The 14,799-nt window shown below is 46.5% G+C and overlaps 1 protein-coding gene across 1 annotated transcript in view; it reads left to right on the forward strand.

The window, feature by feature from the left end:
* LOC125626078 (uncharacterized) overlaps window positions 1-14,799 on the forward strand; it is a 35,181-nt gene that overhangs the window by 9,434 nt on the left and 10,948 nt on the right. Inside the window, exons 7-8 of the mRNA XM_048828768.2 lie at window positions 23-128; window positions 1,723-2,407. Of these exons, the coding sequence (XP_048684725.2) occupies window positions 23-128; window positions 1,723-2,407 (791 nt within the window). The remainder of the gene's footprint in view (window positions 1-22; window positions 129-1,722; window positions 2,408-14,799) is intronic.

The raw sequence follows: 14,799 nt of genomic DNA on the forward strand, positions 1-14,799 counted from the left end.
TTCAAATATGAATCTTTTCTAGAGGCCAGCCAGGAATGAAAATCCAAGACCTGAAAGCCATGGAATCATCCAGAGTAGGTCTGAAGCAGGGGACCATGAAAGGGGGACACTGAATCCCAGAGAAGAAGGTAAAATAATTCTGTATGGAAGAAGGTGTGTTTGGGTGCAAGAAGAAAAGCTAGTTCAAAGATGCATTGAGGCATTTTGATTTAAAACCTGTCAGTGATGGAGAATCTACTATGACCCCGAGTAAATTATTCCATTGGTTAATTCCCTCGCTGTTAAACACTGATGCCTTATTTCCAGTCTGAATCTGTCTAGCTTCAACTCCCAGCCGTTGGATTGTGTCAGACCTTCCTCTGCTTGACTGAAAAGCCCGTTATCCAATATTTGTTGCCCACACAGAATCATTCTTGTGGCTCTTCTCTCACCCCCTTATCAACATCCTTCTTGAATTACAGACATCAGGATTTTGGGACACATAAACATTGCAAGAAATGTCCCTTTTATTTGAAATATTATTTTACACCTATCCATTGTCCAGCTAGCTGGAAGGCAGCACAGTTCATGGTGTGTTAGTTCCCCACCAATATTCCTGTGCATTTTCATAGACCAGCACATGTTTTTAATTTCTCTAGGTCACACTGCATTATTCCTATGTCCTCATCGGTGTTTGCAGCTCAACATTGAGTTAGAATGGCCTGTGAATTTAAATAACATGCAGTTTCCTCCCTTCTTCTAGATAATTAAAGGACACATTAAATAGATTGGAAGCCCTCTGGCACTGTCTCTCTATAATATGGCCCTAATTCTGGAAATATATGGCCCCAGTCCTGCAAGCTGATCCGTGACAGTGGTCCATGGCTCATAAAGACTTGTAAAAGGCTTTGCAACTCTTCAGGCAAACCTGGCCTTGTTCATGGCTTTATGAACGTGAAGAGACTGCAAAGTCTTTTGCAAGTCTGGGCTGACCTGTAGCGAAGCCCTCATAAACAAGGTTAACTGCATGTGATTTCAGTGGACCTGATCAGTGACACTTAAACCCTTTTATATCACTCCAGCAGCAAAAGATGAGTGATAAATTACATGTTACATCATCTGGGCCCAGTGTTTTGTAATTAATTGCCCAATCCAAAGGTACAGCCAAGCAGTGCTTGGCACAGAACCCGAGATGGGGGCAAAAGTGACTATATGCCATATTTGTGTTCCCTGAACCCTGTGGCAACTAAATGCCCTAAGGCTGTCCTAATTTATGTTCTCTGCTAACTGACCCCAAGGGGTTGTTATGCTGGTTGAGGATAGCCAGATCACGGCAATGCACATCTGATGCCCTGGGCACACTCTAAGAGGCTTGTCCATCAGGGTGTTGGGAGTGGGGTGGCATAGAGCCACCAACGGTAGCTCCACAAAACTTGGGGGTATCTTCAGCTGCCCAATGAGGGCAGTTTTGTGACTCCTTGATGCAACCAGAGCAGAGCAAAGAGCCTGGGATCTGACCCTGTGAGCCCAAGACTTCCCGAGTTAGTGGAAACTGTGCTTTTGTGGGGGATCGGGAAGGTGTTGTTATCAAACTCCTTTAACAGACTGTTTCATAGTTTGCTGCAACTCACCTCTAGCCTCCAGAGAACGATGCTGAAGGCTGTAGCTTGTGCAGAGAGTTTAGTATTCAACCAGTAACTTTAAAGCAAAGAGTAACCAAAATATTTCTCCTCCTTTTTGAAGACTGTCTGCTGGAGCCCAAGGAACGACTCCTATGTCCTGACGGAGACAGCACCAATCTCTCTCAAGATGGTGGTGAAGAACTAGGGGCTGCTTCTGGAACAGGAGACCTTTCAGACTCAGTTTCTGGTTCTCATGAGTCACTACCAAGCACTGGGCTTAATATTGCTCTCCTGGGAGAGACAGGCTGTGGGAAGTCCTCCTTCATCAACGCAATCCGGGGCCTGCAAGATGAAGATGACAATGCTGCCCGAACTGGGGTGATTGAGACAACAAAGAAGAGGAAGTCTTATCAGCATCCCAAACACCCAAACGTAACGATATGGGACATGCCAGGAATCATCCTGGGGAAGTTTTCACTGGACAGGGACATCGAATTGAGCAAGTCTGATGTGTTCCTCATCTTCTCCTCTGACAACTTTACAACCCTCCATGCCAACCTCGCCCAGGAGATCCAACGAATGGGAAAGAAGGTTTATTTTGTGCGCTCCAAGGTGGATGTGGACCTGTACAATAACAGAAGAAAGAGAAACTTCAGTGAGTCAAGAATCCTGGAGCAAATCAAGAACACCTGCATAGAATGCCTGGAAAGAGAAGGGCTCCACACCCCACGGCTTTTTCTCCTTTCTCACAATGAATACGACCAGCATGACTTTCATTGTCTAGCAGAAGAACTTGGCTGTGCCTAGAGACTTGAATTGTGTCTCCATTAGGGGGCTTGTGTCCCAGGGAACTTTTGGTGCCAACAGGTGCATAGGGTTTTACAGAGAATCCCCTGGGTCAGATCTATGCATAATAATTCACTGAAGGGCAGCATGTGAGGTCTGTGCCAGGAACCAGTCACTCAGGTGGTGAAATGTGTGTGCAGATAATATTTAAGGAGTTACCTATATTGGAAATTATGTTCTTGGAGTTAGGGCTGGTCGTCAGGAAGTCACATTCTTCCTGTCTGAAAGGAACACCTCTGAGGTAACAGAGAGCTGTCTCCTTGTCTGGCCGTGTGTGTATCATCTACCTTGCACTTCGAGACTATTTGCATATTATGCTTGGCACTAATCAAGAGCTTGTGAAATCTACAAGAAAGGAAATCAGGACGATGAAACAAACAGCAGGCAGAGGGTGTCCTGTTTTTTTAATGCAGACAAAGGATTGTTTGGGCATATATAGGGAGGCCAAGGGACATAATGAATTCTTCACCATGGAGGCAAACTGACAGCATGCTTGTCTCAGGAAAGGGGTGTTCCAGCCAGCCTAGCTGCAGAGATTTTGGGTGAGCAGCACTCTTCCAAGGCGTGCGAGTACCTTGTTAATTAAGTCTAGACTCTAGAATGTGTGTTGTAATTTTACTTTGCATGTAACTTATTGTCATAATGTGGTCTGTTTGTCTGGGGGACTGTGTGCTGAGCCTCATGGCCTGCTAGGCAAGACTGAGAGCTTCTTAATGAGGCTTTGATCCCCAAGCTCTTTAGCACCCATCAACCCTTAACCAGGCAGCAGGGTTACTCAGGAAGAACAGAGGTTTCAAAAGCCCACTCCTAAGCCACCAGAGGAGACAGCAACCAGGAGCAGCTAACAGGAGTTTTGTGAGGGAGTTGAGAATGAGGGGCTAGACATACTTCATTACCATTCTTTACACTTAAGGCAATAAACCCTCCCTACTAAGAAAAGAAAACAGCAACAAAAGAACCCACTGCAGGAGTAAAAAGAGAACACAGGCAGACGACCAGCAACAGACTGGGGGGCTATCCAGTTAATTGCACTGAATACATCTGTAGTAGAAAGAGAGAGCCTGAGGCATGGGCCTGGTGCAAAGCCTGAGGCCTGAACCAGAGTAAGTACAAGTTATGCTCTGAGCAACTGTCAGGCCCTGTCAAAAGCTGTTGTTTGCCTGCAAGTCGATGTCCGGGACACAAACTCGGCACCGGTATTGCTAGCATTCCAGCAGGCCAGCACAAGAACACCCCAACCTCGCACACGATAAAATGGTTTGACAGAAGTGATGAATAGAGATGTTTTGTCTGAAACATTGGGAGGAAAGTACAAGGGGAGGTAACAAAAATGTCAGGAAATGCATAAGGGGATATGTAAGTTTATCTCAAGTTGTTTGTTTGTCTCAGTCTATAAATTTTGGAATACCTTGCCTTAACCCTTTGTCTGGCCTAAGGCAGTGGAAAATCCCACCACTGCCTGAGCTGGTTCGTTGTTATGGGCATACCTGTGTTAGTGTACCTGCAACCATTGCACTGGGGCATTAGCACCATTCTTCATCAGCAATAACCTACCCAGATGCCTTCACTACTAAACAAAGTTTATGATCTTATTGGGAAGTTCAACCGGAGCCTGCTGTATGGGCTATCTGGCCAGAGCCAGTCTAGCACACAGAAAGAACCCAAACACACAGCCGAACATCTGACAACATCAGCATGTGTGATTTCCTGCCTTATGGGTGGGTGGCATATGTGTGCATTCAGTGCAAGGAGATCTTGGTCCTCAGAGACCGTGTACGGGTTTTGGAGACCAGAGTGACTGAACTGGAGGTGCTAAGGGGGACAGAGAGGTAAATAGATGAGACTTTCCGGGACACAGTAGAACTGTCCCACCCCCAGTCTGACAGCCTCTGTGCTGTTGAGGAGGATGAAAATCTCAGAGAAGGAGAACATCCAACTGGAGCAGAGTGAAACGATCCCATAGTTGCGACCCTCCTTCCAGATGAGGATACCTCCCAGCGGGAGGGAACTCCAGTTATTAGGAAGAGACAGGTGTTAGTAATGGGAGATTCGATCATTAGAAACATAGAGAGCTGGGTTTGCGATGACCGGGAGAACTGTATGGTGACTTGCCTGCCAGGTGCAAAGGTTGCGGATCTCTCGAAACATCAAGACAGACTTATGTGTAGTGCTGGGGAGGAGCCGGTGGTCATGGTACATGTAGCAGTGACATAGGGAAGGATAGGAGAGAGGTCCTAGAGGCCAAATTTAGGCTGTTAGGTACAAGATTCCAGAGTAGCAGCCATGTTAGTCTGTATTCACAAAAAGAAAAGGAGTACTTGTGGCACCTTAGAGACTAACCAATTTATTTGAGCATAAGCTTTCGTGAGCTACAGCTCACTTCATCGGATGCATTCAGTGGAAAATACAGTGGGGAGATTTATATACACACTGAACATGAAACAATGGGTGTTACCATACACACTGTAAGGAGAGTGATCACTTAAGATGAGCTATTACCAGCAGGAGAGCGGGGGGGGGGAGAAAACCTTTTGTAGTGATAATCAAGGTGGGCCATTTCCAGCAGTTGACAAGAACGTCTGAGGAACAGTGTGTGTGTGTGTGTGTGGGGGGGGGGGGGGGGGAATAAACATGGGGAAATAGTTTTACTTTGTGTAATGACCCATCCACTCCCAGTCTCTATTCAAGCCTAAGTTAATTGTATCCAGTTTGCAAATTAATTCCAATTCAGCAGTCTCTCATTGGAGTCTGTTTTTGAAGTTTTTTTGTTGAAGAATTGCCACTTTTAGGTCTGAGATCGAGTGACCAGAGAGATTGAAGTGTTCTCCGACTGCTTTATGAATGTTATAATTCTTGACGTCTGATTTGTGTCCATTTATTCTTTTACGTAGAGACTGTCCAGTTCGACCAACGTACGTGGCAGAGGGGCACTGCTGGCACATGATGGCATAGATCACATTGGTAGATGTGCAGGTGAACGAGCCTCTGATCATGTGGCTGATGTGATTAGGCCCTGTGATGGTGTCCCCTGAATAGATATGTGGGCACAGTTGGCAACAGGCTTTGTTGCAAGGATAGGTTCCTGGGTTAGTGGTTCTGTTGTGTGGTGTGTGGTTGCTGGTGAGTATTTGCTTCAGGTTGGGGGGCTGTCTGTAAGCGAGGACTGGCCTGTCTCCCAAGATTTGTGAGAGTGATGGGTCGTCCTTCAGGATAGGTTGTAGATCCTTGATGATGTGTTGGAGAGGTTTTAGTTGGGGGCTGAAGGTGCTAGTGGCATTCTGTTATTTTCTTTGTTGGGCCTGTCCTGTAGTAGGTGACTTCTGGGTACTCTTCTGGCTCTGTCAATCTGTTTCTTCACTTCCGCAGGTGGGTATTGTAGTTGTAAGAAAGCTTGATAGAGATCTTGTAGGTGTTTGTCTCTGTCTGACGGGTTGGAGCAAATGCGGTTGTATCGCAGAGCTTGGCTGTAGACGATGGATCGTGTGGTGTGGTCTGGATGAAAGCTGGAGGCATGTAGGTGGGAATAGCGGTCAGTAGGTTTCCGGTATAGGGTGGTGTTTATGTGACCATCGCTTATTAGCACTGCAGTGTCCAGGAAGTGGATCTCTTGTGTGGACTGGTCCAGGCTGAGGTTGATGGTGGGATGGAAGTTGTTGAAATCATGGTGGAATTCCTCAAGAGCTTCTTTTCCATGGGTCCAGATGATGAAGATGTCATCAATATAGCGCAAGTAGAGTAGGGGCGTTAGGGGACGAGAGCTGAGGAAGCGTTGTTCTAAGTCAGCCATAAAAATGTTGGCATAGTGTGGGGCCATGCGGGTACCCATAGCAGTGCCGCTGATCTGAAGGTATACATTGTCCCCAAATGTGAAATAGTTATGGGTGAGGACAAAGTCACAAAGTTCAGCCACCAGGTTAGCCATGACATTATCTGGGATACTGTTCCTGACGGCTTGTAGTCCATATTTGTGTGGAATGTTGGTGTAGAGGGCTTCTACATCCATAGTGGCCAGGATGGTGTTATAAGGAAGATCACCGATGGATTGTAGTTTCCTGTGGAAGTCGGTGTCTCGAAGGTAGCTGGGAGTGCTGGTAGCGTAGGGCCTGAGGAGGGACTCTACATCACCAGACAATCCTGCTGTCAGGGTGCCAATGCCTGAGATGATGGGGCGCCCAGGATTTCCAGGTTTATGGATCTTGGGTAGCAGATAGAATACCCCCCTCTCCCCCCCGCTCTCCTGCTGGTAATAGCTCATCTTAAGTGATCACTCTCCTTACAGTGTGTATGGTAACACCCATTGTTTCATGTTCTGTGTGTATATAAATCTCCCCACTGTATTTTCCACTGAATGCATCCGATGAAGTGAGCTGTAGCTCACGAAAGTTTATGCTCAAATGAATTTGTTAGTCTCTAAGGTGCCACAAGTCCTCATTTTCTTTTTAGGTACGAGATTGAAATTCAGGACCTCCATGGTACCCTTCTCTGAGATGCTTCCAGTTCCACACGCAGGGCCAGTTAGGCAGAACTGCAAGGTCACAATGCGTGGATGAGACCATGGTGTGTGTGGGGGGGTGGGGTGGGGGGGTTTGTAGATTTATTAGGAACTGGCAAAACTTTTGGGAAAGAAGTAGACTATAAAGGAAGGATGGGCTCCACCTAAACCAAAATGAATCAGATTCCTGGTACTTAAAATTAAAAAGGCCATAGAGTGGTTTTTAAATTAAGGGCTGGGGGAAAGTTGACAGGTGTAGAGAAGCATATAGTTTGAACAAAGACATCCCTTAGCAGATGATCTATTAATGGGGATTGTCTATGTCCTAGTAAGGAGGAGAGGATGAAAGATAAAAGACGGGTAGTATCTGATGAGAAACAGTCAAATGAAAAAAGTCCTATTCAATTACATCACGAAATGGCAGACAGCTAAAAAGTGACAAGTTTTTAAAGTGCTTATATACAATTGCTAGAAGTCTAAAGAATAAGATGGGTGAACTAGAGTGTCTCATATTAAACGAGGATATCGATGTAACAGGCATCACAGAAACTTGGTGGAATGAGGATAATCAGTGGGACACAGTAATACCAGGGTACAAAACATATCGGAAGGACAGAACAGGTCGTGCTGGTGGGGGAGTGGCACCATTTGTGAAAGAAAGGGTAAAATCAAATGAAGTAAAAATCTTAAATGAACCCAACTGTACCATAGAGTCTCTATAGATAGAAATTCCACGCTCTGATAATAAGACTATAGCAGTAGGGAGATATTACCGACCACCTGACCAAGATGATGATTGTGACTGAAATGCTCAGGGAGATTAGAGAGGCTATCAAAATAAAAAACTCAGTAATAACAAAAATCAAAAGCTCAATTTCAACTATCCCCATATTGACTGGGTACATGTCACCTCAGGACGGGATGCAGAGATGAAGTTTCTTGACACCTTAGGTGGCGGCTTCTTGGAGCAACTAGTCCTGGAACCCACAAGGAGAGAGGCAGTTCTTGATTTAGTGCTCAGTGGAGCACAGCATCCAGTCCAAGGGGTGAATATAACTGAAGCGCTTGGTAATAGTGACCATAATATAATTAAATTTAACATCCCTGTGGCAGGAAAAACACCACAGCAACCCAACACTAGCATTTAATTTCAGAAAGGGGAACTACACAAAAGGAGGAAGTTAGTTTAACAGAAATTAAAAGGTACAATGCCAAAAGTGTAATCTCTGCAAGCTGCATGGAAACTGGTTAAAGACACCCACAGGTGAAAGTGGGCCGGTGTGGGCCGGTATGCCGCTGGTACCAGCCCGCACACACCCGATGTTAAAGCGCTGCCATGGCACCGCTGCCAGACCCTACCAGCAGGGCTGCCAAAAGGCGGGGAGCAAAAGGGGCAGCTGCCACGGGGCCCGGAGATTTAAAAGGGCCCAGGGCTCCTGGCCGCTGCAGAAGCAGAGGCCATGAAGGAGTGGCTTGGGCAATCTGCCCCCAGACCCACCCCGTCAGTCTGAAACCCCACCCCTTCCGGGGGGCCCAGAGCTGCCCCTGCCCCCCCGCCAAGGACGTCAGGCCCAGTACAGGGTGCACCAGTAAGTCCCGGCATCTACTTTCACCCCTGAAGACACCATAAAAGAGGCTCAAATTAAATCTATCCCCCAAATTAAAAACATAGTAAAAGGATTTTAAAAGTGCCACTGTATCTAAACAACAAAGTAAAAGAAGGAATAAGAGGCATCCTTAAAAAGCAGAAGTTTAATCCTATTAAGGAAAATAGAAAGGAGCATAAACGCTGGCAAGTGAAGTGTAAAAAAATAATTAGGAAGGTCAAAAAAGAATTTGAATAATAGCTAGACAAAGATTCAAAAAGTAATAGCAAAAAAAAATTTTAAGCAGATCAGAAGCAGAAAACCTGCTAGCCTACCAGCGGGGCCACTGGACAATCGAAATGCTAAAGGAGCACTCAAGGACGATAAGGCCATTGCAGAGAAACTAAATGAATTCTCTACATCCATCTTCACAGCTGAGGACGTGAGGGAGATTCCTAAACCTGAGCCTTTCTTTTCAGGTGACAGATCTCAGGAACTGTCCCAGATTGAGGTGTCATCGGAGGAGGTTTTGGAACAAATTGATAAATTTAACAGCAATAAGTCACCAGGACCAGATGGGATTCACCCAAGAGTTCTGAAGGAGCTCACATGTGAAATTGCAGGCCTGCGGTTTGCAACCTATCATTTAAATCAGCTTCTGTACCAGATGACCGGGGGGGTAGCTATATTAGGTTATGGGGGTGTTCCTCCCCTGCTGGGTCCGTGGGGAGCCAGCCCGCCTCACTACGTCTCTAGGCATCGCTCTATGTGGGGAATTAGCGTTGCCTGGAAAGACACTGCTCAGGCCTGTAGCCAGGGCCGAGCCAACAACGGGGGTGCCAACGACGGGGATGTCTGTGACCGCAAGCAGCTCCACGGGGGTCCAGTCAGTCAGTGGTCCGGGTGGTCTGGGTCAGTCGTCTGTTTCCTCCCAATCTACTGGAGCCTCCCAGCGCGGGAGCTCAGGGGAAGGGTCTGTCCCCTCCGGTGGCTGTGCTCCAACTGAGCCTTCTGCTCTGCCCTTTTATATTTCAGGTCCCGCCCCATGGTTTCGGAGGGGGCGGGGAGCGGAGGGAGTTTGCTGTGGCTCTGCCCACCAGAGTGTAGAGACGTGCTCCTCCTCTTCTGGGTCCATGGGAAACCAGTAGCTAATGTGAGGCCAATTTTTTTAAAAGGCTCCAGAGGCAATCCCCACAGTTACAGGCCAGTGAGCCTAATTTCAGTAACAGGCAAAATGTTTGAAACTATAGTAAAGAAGAGAATTATCAGACACATAGATGAACACCATTTATTGGGGAGGAGTCAACATGGTTTTTATAAAGGGAAATCGTGCCTCACCCATCTCCTAGAATTCTTTGAAGGGGGTCACCAAGCGTGTGGACAAAGGGGATCCAGTGGCTATAGTGTACTTAGATTTTCAGAAAGACTTTGACAAGGTCCCTCACCAAAGACTCTTAAGCAAAGTAAGCTGCCATGGGATAAGAGGGAAGGTCCTCTCATGGATCAGTGACTGGTTAAAAGAGAACAAAGGATGTGAATAAAAGATCAGTTTTCAGATGGAGAGAGGTAAATAGTGGTGTCCCCCAGGGAGCCTGTACTGGGACCAGTCCTATTCAACATATTCATAAGTGATCTGGAAAAAGGGGTAAACAATGGCATGGCAAAATTTGCAGATGATACAAAACTACTCAAGAGAGTTCAGTCCAAAGCTGACTGTGAAGCGCTACAAAGGAATCTCACAAAACTGGGTGACTGGACAACAAAATGGCTGATGAAATTCAGTGTTGATAAATGCAAAGTAATGCACATTGGAAAACATAATCCCAGCTATACATATGATGGGGTCTAAATTAGCTGTTACCACTCGAGAAAGAGATCTGGGAGTCGTTGTGGACAGTTCTCTGAAACCATCCACTCAATGTGCAGTGGCAGTCAAAAAAGTGAACAGAATCATAGAAGATCAGGGTTGGAAGAGACCTCAGGAGGTATCTAGTTCAACCCCCTGCTCAAAGCAGTACCAATCCCAACTAAATCATGAGAACATAAGAAGGGCTGTACTAGGTCAGATCAAACGTCCATCCAGCCCAGTATCCTGTCCACCGACAGTGGCCAATGCCAGGTGCCCCAGAGTGACTGACCCTAACAGGTAATGATCGAGTGACCTCTCTCCTGCCATCCATCACCCCCCTCTGACAAACAGAGGCTAGAGACACCATTCCTTACCCATCCTGACTAATAGCCATTCATGGACTTAACCTCCATGAATTTATCCAGTTCTCTTTTAAACCCTGTTATAGTCCTAGCCTTCACAACCTCCTCAGGCAAGGAGTTTCACAGGTTGACTGTGCGCTGTGTGAAGAAGAACTTCCTTTTATTTGTTTTAAACCTGCTGCCCATTCATTTCATTTGGTGGCCCCTAGTTCTTATATTATGGGAACAAATAAATAACTTTTCCTTATTCACTTTCTCCACATCTGTGGCGAAGTGGGACTGTTCTTAATGTTTCCTCTGAATAGTGTGGGACTGCCTCAGTTTCCCCTAGGCAGTTCTTAAGTGTCTAGGTGGTGGGATAAGGGTGTATGATCACTGCAGAGCCCTAGAGGGCAGGTGTGTGTAGGGGTCTGGACACAGAGAATGGCCGACACCCTGTTTCCTGGCAACTGATGGCCTGGGCCCTTCCCCCCTGCAAGGTGAGAGCTAAAGGGTTGGAGAACAAAGGAATCCGGTACCCTCCTGGCCCGGGAAAGGGACAAAGCCCAGAGGAGGGGGTGCTGGAGGGAGTTTCAGTTTGGGGCTGGCTGGGCCATGGAGTGAAGTGCAGATATGGTTGTCTGGCTCACTGCCCCCCAAAATGGACCCAGCTGAGGGGTCCTGTTCTCTGCACCTACAAGCTCTGGTTTAGACCGTGTTCCTGTCGTCTAATAAACCTTCTGTTTTACTGGCTGGCTGAGAGTCACGTCTGACTGCGGAGTTGGGGGCAGGACCCTCTGGCTTCCCCAGGACCCCACCTGAGCAGATTCACTGTGGGAAGCGCACGGAGGGGCAGAGGATGCTGAAGGCTCCGAGGTCAGACCCAGGAAGGTGGAAGCCGGGTGAGCTGTGTGTCCTGAAGACAGGCTGCTCACAGAAAGGCGACTTCCCCAGAGTCCTGCCTGGCTTCATGGGGAGCAGTTCCAGAGCATCGCCCAGGGACTCCGTGACAACATCACTCATAATTTTATAGACCTCTATGATATCCCCCCTTAGTCTCCTCTTTTCCAAGCTGCAAAGTCCCAGCCTCAGTCATCTCTCCCCACATGGGACCCGTTCCAAACCCCTAAGCATTTTAGTTGCCCTTCTCTGAACCTTTTCTAATGCCAGTATATCCTTTCTGAGTTGAGGGCTGTGTCAAGCTGGGCCTTAAAAACCTCTAAGGATGGAGATTCCACCACCTCCCTTAGGGAACCTGTTCCAGTGCTTCACCACCCTCCTAGTGAAATAGTGTTTCCTAATCTCCAACCTAGACCTCCCCCACTGCAACTGGAGACCATTGCTCCTTGTTCTGTCATCTGCCACCACTGAGAACAGCTGAGCCCCATCCTCTTTGGAACCCCCCTTCAGGTAGTTGAGGTTGCTATCAAATCCCCCCTCATTTTTCTCTTCTGCAGACTAAATAAGCCCAGTTCCCTCAGCTTCTCCTCATAAGTCATGTGCCCCAGCCCCCTAATCATTTTCATTGCCCTCTACTGGACTCTCTCCAATTTGTCTGAAGGAATGAAAATGGACACCGTGTAGAATCAAGCACGTGGGTTTATTACGACACAGCGCTGGCGGGAGTCACTTTGCTTAGTAGGCTCAGAGGCACTGCCAATCATTTGATTACAATGGATTATATGGATTTTCATGGGCGGAGGGAAGAGACGGGGTAGGCAGTCCCAAACCCCTGGGTAGGTCTAGCAGCAAGATAAGACAAGCACAGTAGCCAATCGTTAACGATTACTTAATGTCTCCGCCCATGCTTTCAGGTTAACATATGATACAATTAGTACACAGGTGTTTTTCTTTAAACAATGTGTAAAGTATATTAGTATAAAATATATATTGAATTCTGATTTGGAGTCCATAGAATGAAGTAGCTTCTCTGATGTCCAACAGATACATACCTGGGGATTAAAAGAAAAGAAACATTGAAAAGTACTTGTCAATAGAAATTGTTTTTCAGTTGCTCATTTGTGTTTCTAAAGGCAGACACCGGTATCTGGGAGGGAGGATGTCATATCTCATACTGACATGCTTGGACCTTTCCATGAACTTGAGGTTGGCATGTGAGGAGAGCATGGTTATCTCTTCTTGCCGAGGAGTATACACAGATTCAGACATAGGGCCTCTCTAGCTCCTTTGGTCTGTTTGCAGCTTCAGATAAAGGCCCCAATTATTGCTTCCCACCTGGCCTTTTGCTGACCATGCTTATCTTAGTAAAAAAGCAAGGTTGTCTCTTGTTTGTTCTGCTTCTCTAAGCAAATATTGTTCTCTGTTTGTTATGCCTCAGCCTCTGGATCTTTGGTCAAGCTCAGGACTTTGGGCCTGTGTCAGGTTTTTACATACATATGGATTTTGGCCCTTCATCGTCCACATCCTTTCGGTAGTGGGGGCCCAAAACTGGACACAATACTCTAGATGAGGCCTCACCAGTGCCGAATAGAGGGGGACGATCACGTCCCTCCATCTGCTGGCAACGCTCCTACTAATGCAGCCCAAAATGCCATTAGCCTTGTTGGCAACAAGGGCACATTGTTGACTCATATCCAGCTTCTCGTCCACTGTAACCCCTAGGTCCTTTTCTGCAGAACTGCTGCCGAGCCATTCGGTCCCTAGTCTGTAGCGGTGCATGGGATTCTTCCGTCCTAAGTGCGGGACTCTGCACTTGTCCTTGTTGAACGTCATCAGATTCCTTTTGGCCCAATCCTCCAATTTGTCTAGGTCACTCTGGATCCTATCCCTACCCTCCAGCATATCTACCTCTCCCCCAACGGTGCAATCCATCCCATCATCCAGATCATTAATGAAGATGTTGAACAAAACCGGCCCCAGGACTGACTGCTGGGGACTGCCAACTAGACATCGAGCCATTGATTGCTACCCGTTGAGCCAGACGATTGATCCAGCTTTCTGTCCACTTTATAGTCTATTCATCCAAGCCATACCTTTTTAACTTGCTGGCAAGAACACTGTGGGAAACCGTATCAAAAGCTTTACATCTGCACTTCCATATGCTCACATCATCCCTTATAGAACAACCTGAAGTGTTATCCATCATCTTCATCATCACCTTCACCTTCCTCATCGTCACCAGTGGCCATCTTTTATACAATGTTATGCCAACGCCATTATGCTTGATGCATATTCAGAAGGGGATTTTCCCCTTTTCCTTATTTGTATTTCCTCACTTTACTAATGTTGGAGTGTCTTTTTCCTATAGGTCAGTATATCATTGATCTCAACTTATCATCATATGCCTCAGTTCGTTACCATGGCCCTTTTGTGGTTAGGTATCACATTTGTTATTTCTGTCCTAACCGACTATTCTGGGTTTTTCCAAGTTGTGGTGTACCCATTAAGTTGAGAAGGGTATGAAACTTAGGAAAGCCCCTCTGACAACCTGCTTTAACACATCACATGTGGACCTTATGCTTTAGCTCATCACCATCTATCTGATGAAGTGAGCTGTAGCTCACGAAAGCTTATGCTCAAATAAATTGGTTAGTCTCTAAGGTGCCACAAGTCCTCCTTTTCTTTTTGCTATCTAGGTGAAATGTCCCAGACATATGTACCCTAACTTTGCCGTAGCTCAACATAGAGGATATGGCCTGTAAGTCCCTTGCGTTACAGCCAAATATACTCTAATATAAACCTATTGTAATCTATTATAATAAAACAAGTAATCAAAACCAAAAGGAAATAAGAAATCCATAAGAAAAAATACACATAGGCAAGCAAGCAGGTTAGTTTTAAGTGACTGTGGACTATTGAAGCAGTAGAAAATAGCTCCGGGAATCATGGTTAAAGTCTCCCCCCCCCACACACACACACCAAAATCTGAAATGGCGCCCCTAAGAGCTGGCCCCAGCATCCCAGCGCAGTTGTAGGGGGTGCTGTGCCTGCGGGGGAGCTCAGCAAAGTCGTTGTCTACGCTGTATGAATGAATTGGTGTCTTCCGTGTAGATAAACATCAGGAACAGGGGGTCCTAATATAAGTTTCTCCTGAATGAGCCATGATATTATGTCATATGACTTG

The sequence above is a fragment of the Caretta caretta genome, chromosome 24 (assembly GCF_965140235.1).
Source record: "Caretta caretta isolate rCarCar2 chromosome 24, rCarCar1.hap1, whole genome shotgun sequence".
NCBI lineage: Eukaryota > Metazoa > Chordata > Testudines > Cheloniidae > Caretta > Caretta caretta.